Source organism: Mixophyes fleayi, chromosome 1 (genome assembly GCF_038048845.1).
Source record: "Mixophyes fleayi isolate aMixFle1 chromosome 1, aMixFle1.hap1, whole genome shotgun sequence".
In the NCBI taxonomy this organism is placed as follows: Eukaryota; Metazoa; Chordata; class Amphibia; order Anura; family Limnodynastidae; genus Mixophyes; species Mixophyes fleayi.
In genome coordinates, this window is record NC_134402.1 from 284,996,270 (window position 1) to 285,013,330 (window position 17,061).

The following is a 17,061-nucleotide window of genomic DNA, read 5'->3' on the forward strand; positions in this document are numbered from 1 at the left end:
GCCTTTGCCAACATATTTATACTGCTAAACCATCCCAAAAGTTCAGAGCAGACAGTGTTAGAGTATATACAATATATTGTAATAAAACCAGTGTTGTATAAGTATATAGTAGTATCCAGCCATAAAGAATAGACACACCGTTTTTGGTTTTTTTCTAAGCTTTTTTTTTTAACTCTTACATTACAATAACTTTAATTCAAGTTAAAACTATCTACTGCAGGCCTGGCAGGAAATAAAGGATTTATATAGTTTTGCTGCACCAGCACCCTCTGCTGGCTTACTACACCACTGCATCAGGTGCAGTGATTCCAGTGTACAGAGCATTTCCATTGCTCATTATTTGTGCTTCAAGTTAGATCTTCAGGTCCTGCATTTTTCCTGAGATCCTCATTAGTAAACTGCATTGTTCTCTTACTACGCAAGGTATTTACTGCTAGCGTACATTTACACTTACCTCCCTCTACAGTGTGCCCCACTAAACAGCAATGTTGAAATAAAGAACTACAATGAGTAGCAGTGAATATAATATTGTAAATAATTGATGTTGTAATGTCAGAACAAGCACTTGTTAAAATAAAGATACTATATATATTTTAGTATACGACTATCTGCCTATTATTAATATTAGCCGTTATTTATATAGCACCTAGATATTATACATAGATCATACTTGCCAACTTTCTTCAGCTCTCTTCCAGTGGAGGTGGGCGTGAGGGGGGCGGGGCGCGAAAAATTGTGTCATTGTGGCCCCACCCCCTTGACATCATGATGCAAACGCGTCATTTGACAGCGGGTGGCGGAGCCAAATGCCGTGATTCACCAGGAATCGCGGCGTTTGGGACCTAATTCTGCCCACTTCACTAGGAAGTGGGCAGAATATGGGAGATTGCCACACTCCCCCGGGAGTCCGGGAGACTCTCGCAAAATGCGGGAGTTAATGGGTTAATGTTATCAGTAGCCATTTAACCTACCAATATGTTTTTGCGGTTTGGAAATAAACCAGAACACTCCAAGGAAACCCACGCAGACACAGGGGCCCGATTCATTAAGGAAAACAAAGCAAAAATAAGGAGTCAACTTGAACCTTGGCAAAGCCATGTTGTATTTGAGGGGAGGTAAATTTAAAACTCGGGCACAGATTTATAGTTGGGGTAGGACATGTCCTAGATCAACTTTAAATTTGGGCGTAAAAATAAAGCTATCAGATATTTGTGTGCTATTATTTTCCTTATGTGCAAAATAATAAGCAACTTTGAACCCCTTGCATTGTAACATGGTTTGTCCAGGACTAAATTTACTCCTTTTTTTTTACTCTTTTTTTGCCTTACTTTCCTTAATGACTCAGGTCCTGGGAGAACAAATTCACATACAAAAATACATTAAGTATATCATGCTAGCCAACTAGTTCTGTTTTTCATAATCAGAAGAGAAACCTGTACCCCCACTCATATTAAAGTTTGATTAGATAAAATAAATAAGTCCTCATCTTGATGTGCTATAGTACAAGTGCACAAATGGAACTGAGACTCGGTGGTAGTCAGTTTAACGATCCTGTAAACACCGACAGTGTTTACAGCGACACAAATAATCAGAATCATAACACACCGACATGTCACAAGCACAGACTTTCATATACACAGACACACCACGGCCCGGCGTAGGATCCGGCGTAGGATTATGTAATGTAAGTATGAACTTTACCGTACTAGGATTAGGGTTCGGGTTAGGATTAGGGTTAGTTTAGGGTTACATATGCCGGGTCCGTTGCATTGCCGCTTTAAATATGCAAGTCGCGGTTCAAAGCGATGTCATTTTAAAGTGTTGGGTTCTCCTCACATCGGATCAGTGGTGTGTCTGTGTATACGAAAGTCTGTGTGTTATGATTAGAATTATTTATGTCGCTGTAAACACTGTCAGTGTTTACAGCATCATTAATACGTACTACACCCCTGAGACCCCCCTTTGCCTTTGATTAGTTGGTGCTTACCCATATTTATTGTCATCTTTTTTCATGTAGCTGCTGTGAAAGCAAATGTGCTGTAATTCCTGCTAAGTAAGAGCAACTGTGTAACTTCATAGAAGAAAGTAGCGGTTTTGCCACTATTTAGTCTTTTACTAGAAGACACCATGTTCTCTTTGTTTTATGTGATAGTGTTACTTATATCAATTCATATTTTCAGAAGAATTTGATTTGTTATCACCTCTATTTTACAGGAGTCAATCTTAGAAGAACAAGAGAACAGGAAAGAAGAAAATATTCACTTAGTCAGATTTCTCAGAGTTCTTGCAAACTTTCTAGTTATGTGCACTCTGGCAGGAAGTGGCTATCTTATTTATTTCGTTGTGCGAAGGTCCCAGCAATTTGCTTTGGAAGGTCTGGAAAACTATGGTTGGTGGGAACGGAATGAAGTTAGTATTTTCAAGTTATAGACCAATGTTTTGAGTTACTATTATTTTTTTTGTCACTGTGCACTTTTCTTTAATAGTTGATTTCACTGTAAATTCCAAACATTTACATTAGTACTTTGATCAACCTCATTGCAACTGTCTGCTATCTATGAGCAGTCACTTAAATAAAGTTTAAAGAGCAGCCATTTTCATGACTAGAACCCAAAACATGATTAATTGTTTGTTGTGATCACTCATCATTACAATATTTCTTCTTTTATTTTAGTTACTATGACAGTAAGGTTATTTATAATTGTAAGAAATACACTGAAAAGCTCAGGCAAATATTATTTTAGATAATATATAAAAACATATTTTGTCTTTACTTACAAACTGCTCTACTACCAAAAAGATATGATGTACCTGTGCTTGTGTTGAGCCTCTTCTTGTCCTTCACAAGGGAGCATGTCTGGATTGGTGGGTTTTATATAGTTTAGGTGCTCCCAGTGACTGATGAGCCCGTGTTCGGTCACATGCCTGTGGTGTCACGCACTCTCTAATTACACCACTCAGATTATTCTCTGGTGCGTAAGTAACAGATGGTGTTTGCATTCATTTGGTATCATTTAGAGTTAAACTGTATATTAATCATCATTTCTAAATATTGTCTCATCTGCTATATATATCAGCTACTGACTAGTGAGGTTAGTTCTTGAGGCCATCAGCTGTGAGTTCTCTGTAACGAACCACAGTAATGCTTTGCAAGGGTTCTTGGTGAAACCTGGGGTACCTATTAGACTCTGCACCTCGCACACAGCAACACCAATCACAGCAGAGTGGATTCACACCCTAAGCTATTTGTAACAGTTTGCACAGGAAACAGACCCCACTGACATTCCACTGTCAGTTGGTTAACAAAATAACCCTTAGTTCCAAAATAAGCCCAGTGGTCTGTTGGTATGTTTCTGTTTCAAGGAATAGGAATTAAGAAACGACATAGGCTTTTTGCTGTAAAGAAGCAAGAGTTGTTGGGAACTGGGAGCCAAATGAACTTGTACTGTCTTTGTAAAATGATTAGTCTATTGATTGCATTCTCTAAAATGGAGATTCACCTTCTTGTATAGGGGAATCAGGTCATCAAGAGTATCTGGGAGATCCTAAGATGCCAACTCATCCTTGATGCATTTTGAGAGACCCATTAGCAAAGCAATAACTAAAGCCTCATTGTTTCAGTCCAGTTTTGAGGCTAGGGTTTGGCACTGTATCATCATCATCATCATAATTTTATTATATTGGGCAGCACAGTGGCCTAGTGGTTAGCACTTGTGCTTCGCAGCACTGGGGTCATGAGTTCGATTCCCGACCATGGCCTCATCTGTGTGGAGTTTGGTTGTTCTCCCTGTGTTCACATCAGTCCCTGCCCCATTGGAGCTTACAATCTAAATCCCCTAACATACACACACAGACACACACACACACACACACAGACCAAGAGAGACTAAAGGCAATTTACAGCAGCCAATTAACCTTCCAGTATGTTTTTGGAGTGTGGGAGGAAACCGGAGCACCCAGAGAAACCCAGAATATACAAACTCCCCACAGATGAGGCCATGGTCAGGAATCAAACTCATGACCCCAGCCACTTTTGCTAAAGACCTTGCAGAATGCAGAATCAAAACAGAATACATTGTTTTAATATGTCTTTTCATGAAAAACATTATTTACATCTGGTTCATTGGACTCTAGAGCAGCTGTTTACCTAATTAAATACAGTCTCATTCAAAAACTTGGAATCCCCAAAGTATCCTTGGCTCTTGGTGTTTTAATGGGTGTCTCATCACTAGAGTTTCTGTTCAGTTTAGAACCATTCCAATTACCTTTCAAATGTCCAATTACCTTTCAAATGTCCTTTTTTAAGGTTTATAGAATCCTTAATGAGCTACTTCTTGGCCTTAGACTGGACTGGCACTCAGGACATTCTTTTTCGGGGACATTCTTATTTCATGTCTTGCCTATATAAATTTTTCTCTACCTGTGACATATATGAAAATTATCTTGACTATTCTCATATATTATTCCCAGTACTCTGCTATTTTCTACATGCAATGCTGAGACCTTGCCACCTCATCGTTCCTACAGTTGTGTCCTCAGTATCTATTCATCTAAGTGCAGACTATACTCTTTATCCATTGCCAAAAATAGAGCAATATTTGATTATGTTAAAGAAAACTCGAACAGAGGTTCCATCCAAAAATCCATCTCTTTTTCCGGTACAGGTTTCTTCATTGTTGAGGAGAATCTTCATGTTCTCAGCCTGTTCATTGACTACTGAGGCCTGATCAAAATCACTCTCAAAAACCGTTATCCTCTTACTTTGACATTTGCACTAACTTTGAACTCCTAGTGCTTCAGTATTTATAAAACTATTTGGAAGTTTATAATTTAATCTGGAAGGAAATTAGTGGAAAACAGCTTTCAATATTCAGAGTGGGCACTATGAATACTTTGTAATGCCCTTCCACCTCTGTAACACACCAGCAGTGTTTGAAAATTTTGTTAATGGGGTTTTATATTATTTTGTCATGATCTACTCGGATAATATTTTAATTTTATCTTCAAATTTCCCCTCTCACAGGAAACATGTTAAGACAGTAATGGAATTCCGAAACAACAACAGCCTTTATGAAAAATTAGAAAAAAATCCATTGCTTGACTTCACCAAAGATTATTTCTCTTCATTGTCTCATTCTTCTTGGGTTGCTCCCATTGCCAGATATTTCTCCAGTTTGCCAATTATTATTGCTCATATAATTTCCTTTTACCAAGAAAGAAGCTAACTCCAACTCCAAGGGCTAGATTTACTAAGCTGTGGTTTTGAAAAATTGGGGATGTTGCCTATAGCAACCAATCAGATTCTAGCTTTCATTTATTTAGTACCTTCTACAAGATGATAGCTAGAATCTAATTGGTTGCTATAGGCAACATCCCCACTTTTTCAAACCCGCAGCTTAGTAAATCTAGCCCCAAGTGTTTTTTCTTTGACTAGGGGCAGCGTTGGCTAACCTGTGACACTTTAGGTGTTGTGAAACTAAAAGTCCCAGCATGCTTTACCAATATATAGAAGCTTATCGCTGGAAGGGTATGGGACTTGTAGTTTCACAACACCTGGAGTGTCACAGGTTAGCCATCACTGGACTAGGGTAATCTAGCACATAGCAGTTACCTTTGTTGCTAGAGGTAAATGCTTCCACAGTTGCAGCAGAATGGTTTTATCTAAATTTAAGAAAAGTCATCCTTGCAACTTCTTTTTCGAATAATTTCTTATTCTGAAATCCCTGCAGCTGATGACACCATTTACCAATATTCTTCCTATCTGGTCTGAAGGCCACAAAAGCATTAACAAAGCTACTTTCCGTCAAACGCAAGCAATCAATATACATCATAGACATGTCACTCAAATAATACCAGGAGATTGGCTTTCTACCAGGAATATCAAATAGAAGTGTCTTCCATGGAATTTGATCCATGTATAATTGGTCCGTAATCTTTGAACGAATCAACCTTCCGTATTCCATGCATCTTTGCTAAAACTTATTCTTAATTGTTTTTTCAATAAACCTCCGAAAACACTGAGTGTGGACGATCAAAAAGGGATTTGAAATGAGTTACGTCATAGATTCTACATTATCCTAGGACTAATTATTCTATTCAATGGATTGGAAGGGTTACAGCACTGAATAACACTTTCTTCTATCAAGGCATTCAAAGCTCATTCTCCACTTTTGGTCCAAAAATTTTATTGGACAAATCCTCTTAAGCCAATCAGATAGTGTCTGATTGGCTCGAGAGTGACCACACGTTAAAAAGTAGGTACTATTACAAACCTGTCCTTGTATGCATGCTGACTCAAGTGCTGTAATTCTTCATGCCTTCACTCTCAGATAAGTGTATTTTACATAGCAGAGCTCAAATAGTTGTTTTTATACACTCACACCCATTTAAATTATTCCATTAACTGTGGTTCAGTTGCATGCTGTGGTTTCAGGTGTTTTCTATTAAATTGCTCCAGTGCCTAAACAATGGCTTGTGTCTGTATTCAGTATTATCTACCTCACCTTATGGTACTGACTTGGATTGTTTCTGACTCTGATTGTTTGATAGTTACCCTGATCCTATTTACAATTTCTGAATGTGTTCTTCCTGCTATGACCTTGGATTGTATATTGACCACAATTTCTGTCTTGTTTCTCTATATAGTCAGCTGATGCCTGGTTAGGCTAGTCCTGGGAGCCATGGATTTCCCACAGCAAACTAACTTGCCAGAGTCCATAATGAAAACAATGGTCCCAATAGAATTAGCTTCTCAGATCTAGATGGCTTCAGTTACTTGCAGCACAATGGTTTTACATCATAGATTATTCATTCATTATTCAAACAAAATGACTGCTCCTTAAAATTTCTTAATTGTGTATGTTATTACATAATAATGTAAGATTGTTTCAGATATAAGAGTGACAGATGAAACAATGCATTATTTATAGGTAATATATATATATATATATATATATATATATATATATATATATATATATATATATATATATATCTGAATGTCTAATACTTGCAGTTTCTGTTTAAGATGTATTGTTTCCTGACTCTCAAAAGAAACATGTGTCAGTGTACGTTTTAAACATATCTTAGCATTAAGTAATCATAATCATAATATATATTTGTGCTTGTTGTCTTGGTAGGTGAATACGGTCATGTCTCTGTTAGGAATGTTTTGCCCAACAATGTTTGATGTGGTCAGTGGACTGGAAAACTACCATCCTCGAATAGCATTAAGGTGGCAACTTGGCCGCATATTTGCTCTGTTCCTGGGTAACCTGTACACATTCCTAATTGCTCTCATGGACGAAATTAATCTTAAGGTATAGTAAAAGAAATATTAATCAGATAGTAAAATAATATTAATCTTTAGTCATAGAAAAATAAATCTTAAGATGATTGTTACCTAATAGAAAAATTTTCTCGTATTTACATTTTGTTCATATTTTCTTTTTCCCAGCGGCAAGAGGAGAAGATCGTGCAGCATAATATGACACAGTGGTTTGCAAATATTTATAATGCATCTTATTCCGAAAATTCTACAGGTCCTCCGTTTCAAGTTGACCCAGCAGATGTTCCTAGAGGACCATGCTGGGAGACAATGGTGGGCCAGGTCAGTCAGTTTACAATGGAGAAATATATTCTTGGCTAGTGACTTTAAACAGGTAACAACAATGCAGAGTAAACATTAGATGGAAAGAACGGGATGTGTAGAGTGGATGAATGGTAAATGTATAAGTGTAAGAAGTAGAAATGTCTTGAGGAGATTCCAAATCAAATGGAAAATATCCCCCCACTGATAATAGTGTTGTATGTATAGTTCAGACAGCTGTGTGTGATTGATAAAGATGTAATTTGTTTGTGACAGTGTGGGTGTGATTTTACTGCTGTAGCTGTCTGAATACATTACTCCATCAAAATGGAGGGCTGTTGGGCCTGGTAAATATGCAAACTATGCTATACAGTCGTTCAATGGTTTACTCCAGCGAATCCCAAACTTTCTCAGTTCGAGGCATCCTTAGGCTCTCCATAAGTTTTTCAAGCACCCCTAAGCAAAAATAATTAAGTAGTCCCCTGTCTTATCACCTGCCCTGGCCGAGGCACCCCTTTGAGATCGCTGCGGCACCCCAGGGAGCCGCGGAATACAGTTTGGGAACCACTGGTTTACTGATTTTTCTTGGATTTAAAAAATGAAATAGACCAGCTACAAAACTAAAACCAATATGAAATAAAATGTATGTTTTTTCCTGAATAATACTTCTTTAGAACTATATTTATATATACTTACATGTTCCAGACATTGCTAATTTATGATGAAATATATCCCCCCTAATTATGTGGTCTCATCCCCAGCTCCCACTCCTCCAGGCCATATTTAGCGAAATTGCATATATGATTTATTTGCTCTATGTTATGTTATTATCAAGTTAACATTACTATGTAGAGTGATAATCATTGCTATACAAAGGTAGAACAGTACCATGTTAGCAGATTAGATTAATAACCAATGACTGCAGTGCAGCTTGAGAGAGGGGAGTGGGCAGACTGGGAAGACCAGATATGTGATGAGAGATTAAAATGGACATTTATATGAGTGAGATGCTGGGGACTTGCCAGCTAAAGGTCTTTGGAATATTAATATGCTGTGTTGACAGTTTGGCAGGGAGAAAGGAACTTTGGCAGTATGCGCTAATTATGTCTGTGGAATTGTAGGAACAGTGGGCAATTAAAACTTACATAGTTACTATCTCTGCTCTGAACCCTTTAAGGCAGCTTGGGTGGTTACAGCTGAAGTTACGCCTAAGAATGCTTCATTAATGGCCATCCATCAGATGATGAAAGCGTTGCTATATTTACTGTGGTAGTAACCATAGGGCCCCTGTTCTGTACAGACCTCTCAACTTCTAATGGAAATAATTGCCCATTTTCTACACTTATACTAAAGTTTTGGAATTATAAAGTCATATAGAGTGTGCTAGGAAAAACAATAACATTGCATTGTACAAAAACGTATATAACATAAATAACAGAAAAATACATTTATAATTTTGCGCAAAATGTTCTTCTGATTCCAGGAATTTGTTCGACTTACTGTAAATGATATTATGACGACATATATCACTATACTAACTGGGGACTTCTTGCAAGCAGTGTTTGTACGTTTTTTTAATTACTGTTGGTGCTGGGATCTGGAATATGGATGGGTATGTAACTATTTATTTAATTTGATGTATTTCTGGATAATAGTTATTTCGCTACGTACAAATAATGCATTTATTAACATTTCTTACTTAAATATTGCATTTTCAGGAAAAGTTAGCAACTTAATTGCCAAATACCTCAGACACTGGAGAACTAGAAATTGTAGAAAAATACAGAAGTGCAGCAATAAAACTATTACTCCTTCTTTTGTGAAAGCACGCGATGTGCAAAAATTAGCACTGCAAAGTGATGTCAGTTGCAGACACAGCACATTTTTGCTATTTCTTCCATCTGGGAGATCTGCAAAGCTGCCGCGTCCTGGGCGCATGGCCATGTGAATCTCGCCATCCTGGCCTATTAAAACAGGGGGCGGGGCACGGATGACGGGAGTAGCCCCGCTCCCACCTACTTTACTAACAAAGTGGGCAAGACGCGGGAGGTAACTCTGCTCTCCCCAAAATTTCGGGAGTCTCCTGGCTATTCCAGGAGAGTAGGCAACTATGATATTATAAGAGTCAAAGGGGTAGAGAATGAACATATTTGAGTGCGCAAGTAGGAGCAATTGCACAAAAGCAAACTTAATGGTGTCACAAATAATGTATTGCGCTGTGCTGGTATAGTGTTATTAGTTATTATTTTGTCATTGTGTTAATATTTTGTTGTCACTACATACAACATATTGTCCTATATTGTTCTGACACTATGTACTGCTTTTTGGTAGATACCATATTAGAATTGAGAAAACCCAGTTGCAAAATCTACCATTGGTATCATTAAAACAGGGCAAATTTACTGTCAAATCTGGCAAACCTGTACATACCTGTGTGAATACTGACATCTCCATCAATGACAATCTTTATTTTTCTAATTGTAGCCTTCATATTGTGAATTTGATATAAGTGGTAATGTATTGGGCTTGATTTTCAATCAAGGAATGATCTGGTGAGTACATGTTATGAATACTGAACTAAAAAGGTAAAAGCACATGCATATAACATATTATAATTTAATATTATTTTTGCTTTTTCATTTGAAAAACACAGTTTTAGGATTGCTAGATTACAATATGCACACATTCAATCCGATCCTTTAAAGAAATTGTGTTGGCAATTTACATTTCATTATATTGTAAATAATCAGAATGAATGATGCCACTTAATTACAGAGGGGGTACACAAATCCAGTTCCTAAACATGAAGAGGTCATTGAATATGAAAGATATTATTTATCCATTACATTTTTTTTTCGAAGTAGACAATTGGAAACCCTTTTAGTATGAAATTTACTATACATGATCAAACCTCTATGCTAATAGCAAAGTGTGGGAAGACTGATTTCTGGGAAATCATATTTTAAATGGATTTTAATGCAAAAAAAAGGAACAAATAGTGATCACTGAGATTTATTATTGAAGATAGTCCTGTGTTTGGCTACAATTGCCTGTTAAATGAGTGCTTGTGGAGCAGTGTTCCTCTAAGCTGAGCAATCTGGAAAGGAAAGAGTTAAAAGGTCACTCTAAAGAGGGCTCCACCCGAAAGGTTTGCATTCACAATCTGCAGGATGTTTTGTTTCCTAGTAAGATACAGGTTTAACTCTATCATTTCCAGATTGATCAGCTTAGAGGGAACAATGTTGTGGAGCCCCCCTCCACCAACCTCTTGCAGTCACTCACTGTGCTTGTTTCCTGACTTACCCTGTCATTACCCTGTTTATTCAGTAAGACGCCTCTCATATGAGGCATATTGGTGACGGTGGCATACAATATAAGTGTAAATGTTAGGCAGTGTAGCGCTATGTATATCAATATAATGGGGAAGATGACTGCTGCTTTAGAGGGCAAACAATACTGTATATGCTTCAACTGCAACTAGAGATGATCAAATGCTCGTACCAGTTTGTTTAATCAGTTCTATAGTTCTAAAGTTTGCAATACATTTTCGAACTGTAAAGAAACTAAAAAATGTAGGTTTTTCTGAGCTGGGTCAAAGGCTTAAATGGCTACATTGCATAGTATTTTTTAAGGTTTTCTGCGCTAACGGCAAAATCGATCTTCAAACTTGAACATAGTAGTATGCATTGTTTTAACAAAAATAAAAAAATTGAAATACAATAAAATCTAGCCAATATTTTATATTTTAAGATCTCTTGTTCTTAACTGCAAACTTCAATTGTAAAATAAACGTCTACCTAGAAATTCAAACTGCAAATTTGGCTGCAGTAGTCAAACTCAAGGTGAACCGGTCCAAAAATCCTGATTATATCATTTGAGGCCATTAATCGAAGTTCTAACTGGTTCTAATAATTTGAGCATCTTTATCTGCAATATCTCCAAATCTACTGATTTAAATAATGTAATTATACTATAACCAGTGGTTGAAGTGGGCTGGTATATGATGGTACGCCATACCGCCACTTCTACTACTGCCTTCATTGTAAAACATATCCCATTCACTTACATTTTCCGTACTGCCACTTCTAAATTTCCCCTTCGACCACTGACAATAACTATGAGGACACCAATTATTTAGAGGTCAGCAGAGTATTTCATAATACATACAGTGCATTCCAGTCTTCTTCTAGTGCATTAGGTTTGATATGAGAATGTGAATAAAAACTCTATAATATAATATGATAAAAAGATAGTGTACTTTTCCAGATAAATCATATTAATAAATTATATTTTCATGTTGTTATGTTTTTTTTAGGATGGGATCATTTTATGCTCCATGCCTTCCAGCCATTAATGTGTTCCGTCTTCATACATCCATGTACTTACAATGCTGGGCAGTAATGTGCTGTAATGTTCCCCATGCAAGGGTGTTTAAAGCCTCCAGGTCCAACAATTTCTACATGGCCATGCTGCTTTTCATCCTCTTCTTAGCCATGTTGCCAGTGATCTATACCATCGTTTCCATCCCACCATCTTTTGACTGTGGCCCATTTAGGTAATACATTTCATATCAACTTTTAAATGTATTTTCAATACATATGCTACATTATTTATGTAGACATTACTGTAAATAGTGGTTTCATAAACTGTACTTTCTATGTCCACACACAAAGGAATATGAACCTGTAGAAAATGGGTGCAATCATTTAAATCCTACTTATTTAATTTAATTTAATTAATCTGTAGTATTTTATTTTTTATTGTACAGTAGCTTAACAATGTTCACAGACTGCATACAACAGGCAGTATTTGGTTCTGGGAGTCTGCATAAAGTATTTGTTATTGCTACTCATTATCAGCACTTCACTTTTAGGGGTCTGGGGCCTGATTCATTGAGGATCTTAACTTGAGAAACTTCTTATTTCAGTCTCCTGGACAAAACCATGTTACAATGCAAGGGGTGCCCACAGCTCTCTAGTTCTGCCTCTGAGGGAGGGGGTGTGTGGCAGATGGGTATCTGACAGCAGGGAGGGAGAGTGTGGCAATTGGGGTGTCTGACAACAGGGTAGGGTGTATATTTACTGACATGGTTGACAACCATAAGAAGAGCATTCTAGGTACTTATATACAATGCACAATTTTCAAATAAAGGTTCATTAAATAAATCATCATCATCTTCTTAATCTATTTACAGGTTGCCACAGAATCTAAAGCACCACGCAATAAGCAAACAAATAAACAAAACAATATAGATAAGTAAGGGACAAGAGAAACAATAGAACCAGTAATAATCAGTACCAGAGACTATAGATAAAAACTACATAAAAAGACACAACTAGAACAAAGGCAGTGGCGGATCCAGGGGGGCGGGGGGGGGGGGGCGATCAGGGCGTTTTAAACACAATCAGAGCATCCGGGGAGCACACTGTCCCTGCCTGTCACTGCTGAACGGACCTGCACATAGTGTGCAGCAGCCGGCAGCCTCAGATGTCAAAAAGGGGGCAGGGCCTAAATCGCCTCCCTCTACATCGCCCCGGGTACAAATATTCTCTAGATCCGTCCCTGAACAAAGGAAACATTGAAAAGAGGATGAGGAGATAAGAGGGAGAGAGGGGCAAACTTGTGGGAGTTAACGTTAAAAGGAGTAGGGTAGTAAACGGAGATGATAGAGGTAGAGAGAAAGGGGCAGGTGGAGCATGAGGAGGAAATTGTCTTAGTATGGAGCTGTGTTGCCAAGTGTGAAAAGTTGAGTTTTTAGCTAGTGTTTGAAATATTCGAGGATGATTGGGTAAGGGAGTTTCAAATGTTAGGAACAGTTCTGGCAAAGTCCTGAAGATGGGAGTGTGAGATGGTGATAGGTGATGAGGAGAGGAGAAGGTTATTGACAGAACATAGAGGACAAGTACAGAAGGAGGGGGCCATTAAAGAGTGCTTTATAAGTGAGAGTGGGCAACTTCAATTGTATACTCTCATGTAACATGTAAGGACTGGCAAAGTGGAGATGATGTAAAAGAGAGCTCAATCACAGTAAGGTTTACAGTAAGATTCTCCTAGGCTCGGAAGCAATAGCTTCAAAATGCAAAGCAGCGGAGAAGCATATTTAACAAGGATGGTGATAATGAAAACATTTTTAACCTTAGAAAAGCATTTTTTCAATGGCCAAAATGTTAACATATTTTTTTATTTATTTTTGAAAATAAATATTTTCATCTGTTTATTTATAATTTTATTTTTTTATTATTATTATCATACTGTTTGTATACCTGTTGAACATATATAAAATTGTATGCATAATGTAAGAGTAACTTGCACAATATTTTAAACATTGGCATCCCGAATGATTGAGATTGGTTGAAAGTGAGCACTGAGTAGGGGTGGTGAGGAAAGAGATATAAAGAGATATAAAGGATGTACATAAAGAAGCACCGCTGCAATTTACTATGTCAGGGATACTCTAGAAGCACCTGCTTTGACTTCCTTCCTCAATGAAGACTTTTTTCAGTTCACTGGTAGCTTAATGCTGCTGGCGAACAGAGAAAGCGCTATGTCAGAGAGGCTTTTGCTGGATCACATAAAAATAGACCAGTAACGTCATCCTTAGGTGGCGCTACTTTGCTTGTGAAAATCATTGCTTTTCGCAGCTTAATAAATTAGCTAATGCGGCTGTCCCCATGCAGTAAGTGCTAATGATTAGGTTAGTGCTAGAGGAATCTATGACTTCTCCAGCATTAACCCTTTGATATATAAGAGTGGTGAAAGAGCCTTTAGTTGTCGTTTACGCTGGCAATTTGACTTTTCACCGCTTGTTAAATAGGCCTCCTAGAATAGAATATGAATTAGATTAATTATAACAACTCTTTCTGCAACGGCACCAGTTCCTTAAGTGGAGCATCATCCGATAAAAATAAAATACTTCTACATATGCAGAAGAAGGGGGTCAGAATAGCCTTGCATATAAGTATGCCTGTGTTTGTTCAGAAAATAATTAAAAAGTTGCTCTTTGGATGCTGTCTATGAATAGTAGGAATCCAGATTACCAGACTAGCACCACTTTATGAACACTGGATCATCTTGTAAGGTTTTGCAAAAGATCTTGATGAATAATTCAGACTGCTATGGCCTCAGTTTCCAGGTAAATAAAGATTGTAAAGGGGAGAGGGGTGTTTAAATCTAAGGTGTGAGGTGTTGATTGGCGTGAACTGCATGTGAGAAATGTTTTTGCTGGCTAATAATTGGGCTGTCACGTTAATATAGAGAATAATTCAACTCATTAACTGTCCAAGGATGACTCATTGTCTGCAGCCTTTACCATGGGAATATATCATGAATAAAAACTTACTACATTTTTCTTTCATGTTTAATTTTTTATTTTGGAGAACAACTATTCTCTTATATTTTAAAATTAATTTCAATTTATACTTCTCACAGTAACAACTTTGCACCTACCAATTTTGTGGGCCCTCCCAAGCCTATTGGATAATAAGGCCCTGCTCATTTGTTTAGCAATTTCACTTTTAATATGTTTACTTTATGTTAAAAAAAAAACCATTAATAGTATTTCTATTATGACACTAGGCCACAAGCTGAAAGTGCCCTCTACTTTCTTACAACACATAAGCACTCCTAATAACATCACTAAGTATCTTTTTATAGATTTTATTTTATTATGTATTAAAGTCACTTGAGTATTAAAATCTGACTGAATACATTTACATATAATAAAAATAATGTATAACTAGCTCAGCACTCACCATTACTTATAGTTAGAACTTAAAAATATATGTAGGTGTTTAGCACCACCTAGTGGATGTGAATGGATGTACATGGCAATAACTCATGGAAGAAAACCCTATACACAGTGTATACAAAAAATAATGCAAATGCTTTACAAAATGTATCTGTTGGTCTACACATTAAATGATGCATTCTTACTTACACAACACAGGTTTTGGATGTGTATGTATCCAAAATACACATCTCTGACTTTTGATGTGCTTTCTCTAATGCTTTGAAACACATACGCTAACTAAATGCACTTGAAATTGGAATAAGTTTAATGCTGTCATTTTTATCAACAATATCTACATACAGAAAAAGAGCAAAACAAAACACATAACAGGTGTGCCTCTACCCCTAAAGAGAATATGACAAATATGAGTAAAACCTAAACTTAAATAATGATACCTAATTACTAGCGAGTGCATAGTGATAATAGTACAATTTAAAAAGAAAACTCAAATGAATTCTAATGGCAAAATAAGAATGAAAACTCTGCAAGGCCCTAGCCCAGTGGTTCCCAAACTTTTTCAGTTTGCTGCACCCTTAGAGTCTCCATAATTTTTTCAAGGCACCCCTCCAAAATAATTACCAAGCTGTCTCGTTTTATAAGTAGTTGGGTCAAAATAGAGTAATAAGTATTTACGTCAGGACAGAAATACTTTTTTGCAAAAATAGTACACATAAATCCAAAGAAAAAGAATATTTTTATGTATTTTTTTCAATTATATTTCTGTCAAAGAATAATTTACAGCTGATATTAAAAGGAATACGATCAAACAAAATAAAACAGCATGTACAAAAATCATCACACTGTGCCCCTTCACCCTCACACTCTGTGTGCCCCCCTTCACCCTCACACTCTGTGTGTCCTCCTTCAGCCCTTTAAACTTTCACCATGTGCCCCTTTATCTGTGGACCTCTGTGCCCCTTTTATCTGTGTACCTCTGTGCCCCTTTTATCTGTGTACCTCTGTGCCCCTTTATCTGTGGACCTCTGTGCCCCTTTATCTGTGGACCTCTGGGCCCCTTTTATCTGTGGACCTCTGTGCCCCTTTATCTGTGGACCTCTGTGCCCCTTTATCTGTGGACCTCTCTGCCCCTTTATCTGTGGACCTATGTGCCCTATGTGCCCCTTTATCTGTGGACCTCTGTGCCCCTTTATCTGTGAACCTCTGTGCCCCTTTTATCTGTGGACCTCTGTGCCCCTTTATCTGTGTACCTCTGTGCCCCTTTATCTGTGGACCTCTGTGCCCCTTTATCTGTGGAACTCTGTGCCCTCTGTGACCTGTGCCCTTTTACCTGTGGACCTCTGTGCCCCTTTATCTGTGGACCGCTGTGTCCTCTGTGATCTGTGCCCCTTTGCCTGTGGACCTCTGTGCCCCTTTATCTGTGGACCTATGTGCCCTCTGTGACCTCTCTGCCCCAAGGAGAATCAGTTCTCCTTGTTTTGTTCTGCCTCTTTCCACCTCCGTTTATTTTCTTACCTTTTACTTGCCCTTCTTTCTTCTGTTCTGTCTTCTTCTGTTCTGTCTCCTTCCGGTGTTGCTCCTCACTGCACTGTTCTTCACTTCTGCATGTCGGGCGTGATGACGTCACGCCCGACATGCAATGCAACAGAGCAGGGAGGAGTTTTTGTTTTTTTTGCTGTCTGGCGACCAAGCGGGGAGACGGTGGCAGGCAGAGGGGAGCGCATGG

The 17,061-nt window shown here is 37.8% G+C and overlaps 1 protein-coding gene across 1 annotated transcript in view; it reads left to right on the forward strand.

Moving 5' to 3' along the window:
• Positions 1-17,061, forward strand: part of LOC142108060 (transmembrane channel-like protein 1) — a 39,421-nt gene that overhangs the window by 11,150 nt on the left and 11,210 nt on the right. Inside the window, exons 9-14 of the mRNA XM_075191734.1 lie at positions 2,215-2,409; positions 7,140-7,319; positions 7,457-7,609; positions 9,072-9,200; positions 10,073-10,140; positions 11,904-12,143. Coding sequence (XP_075047835.1) covers positions 2,215-2,409; positions 7,140-7,319; positions 7,457-7,609; positions 9,072-9,200; positions 10,073-10,140; positions 11,904-12,143 — 965 coding nt within the window. The remainder of the gene's footprint in view (positions 1-2,214; positions 2,410-7,139; positions 7,320-7,456; positions 7,610-9,071; positions 9,201-10,072; positions 10,141-11,903; positions 12,144-17,061) is intronic.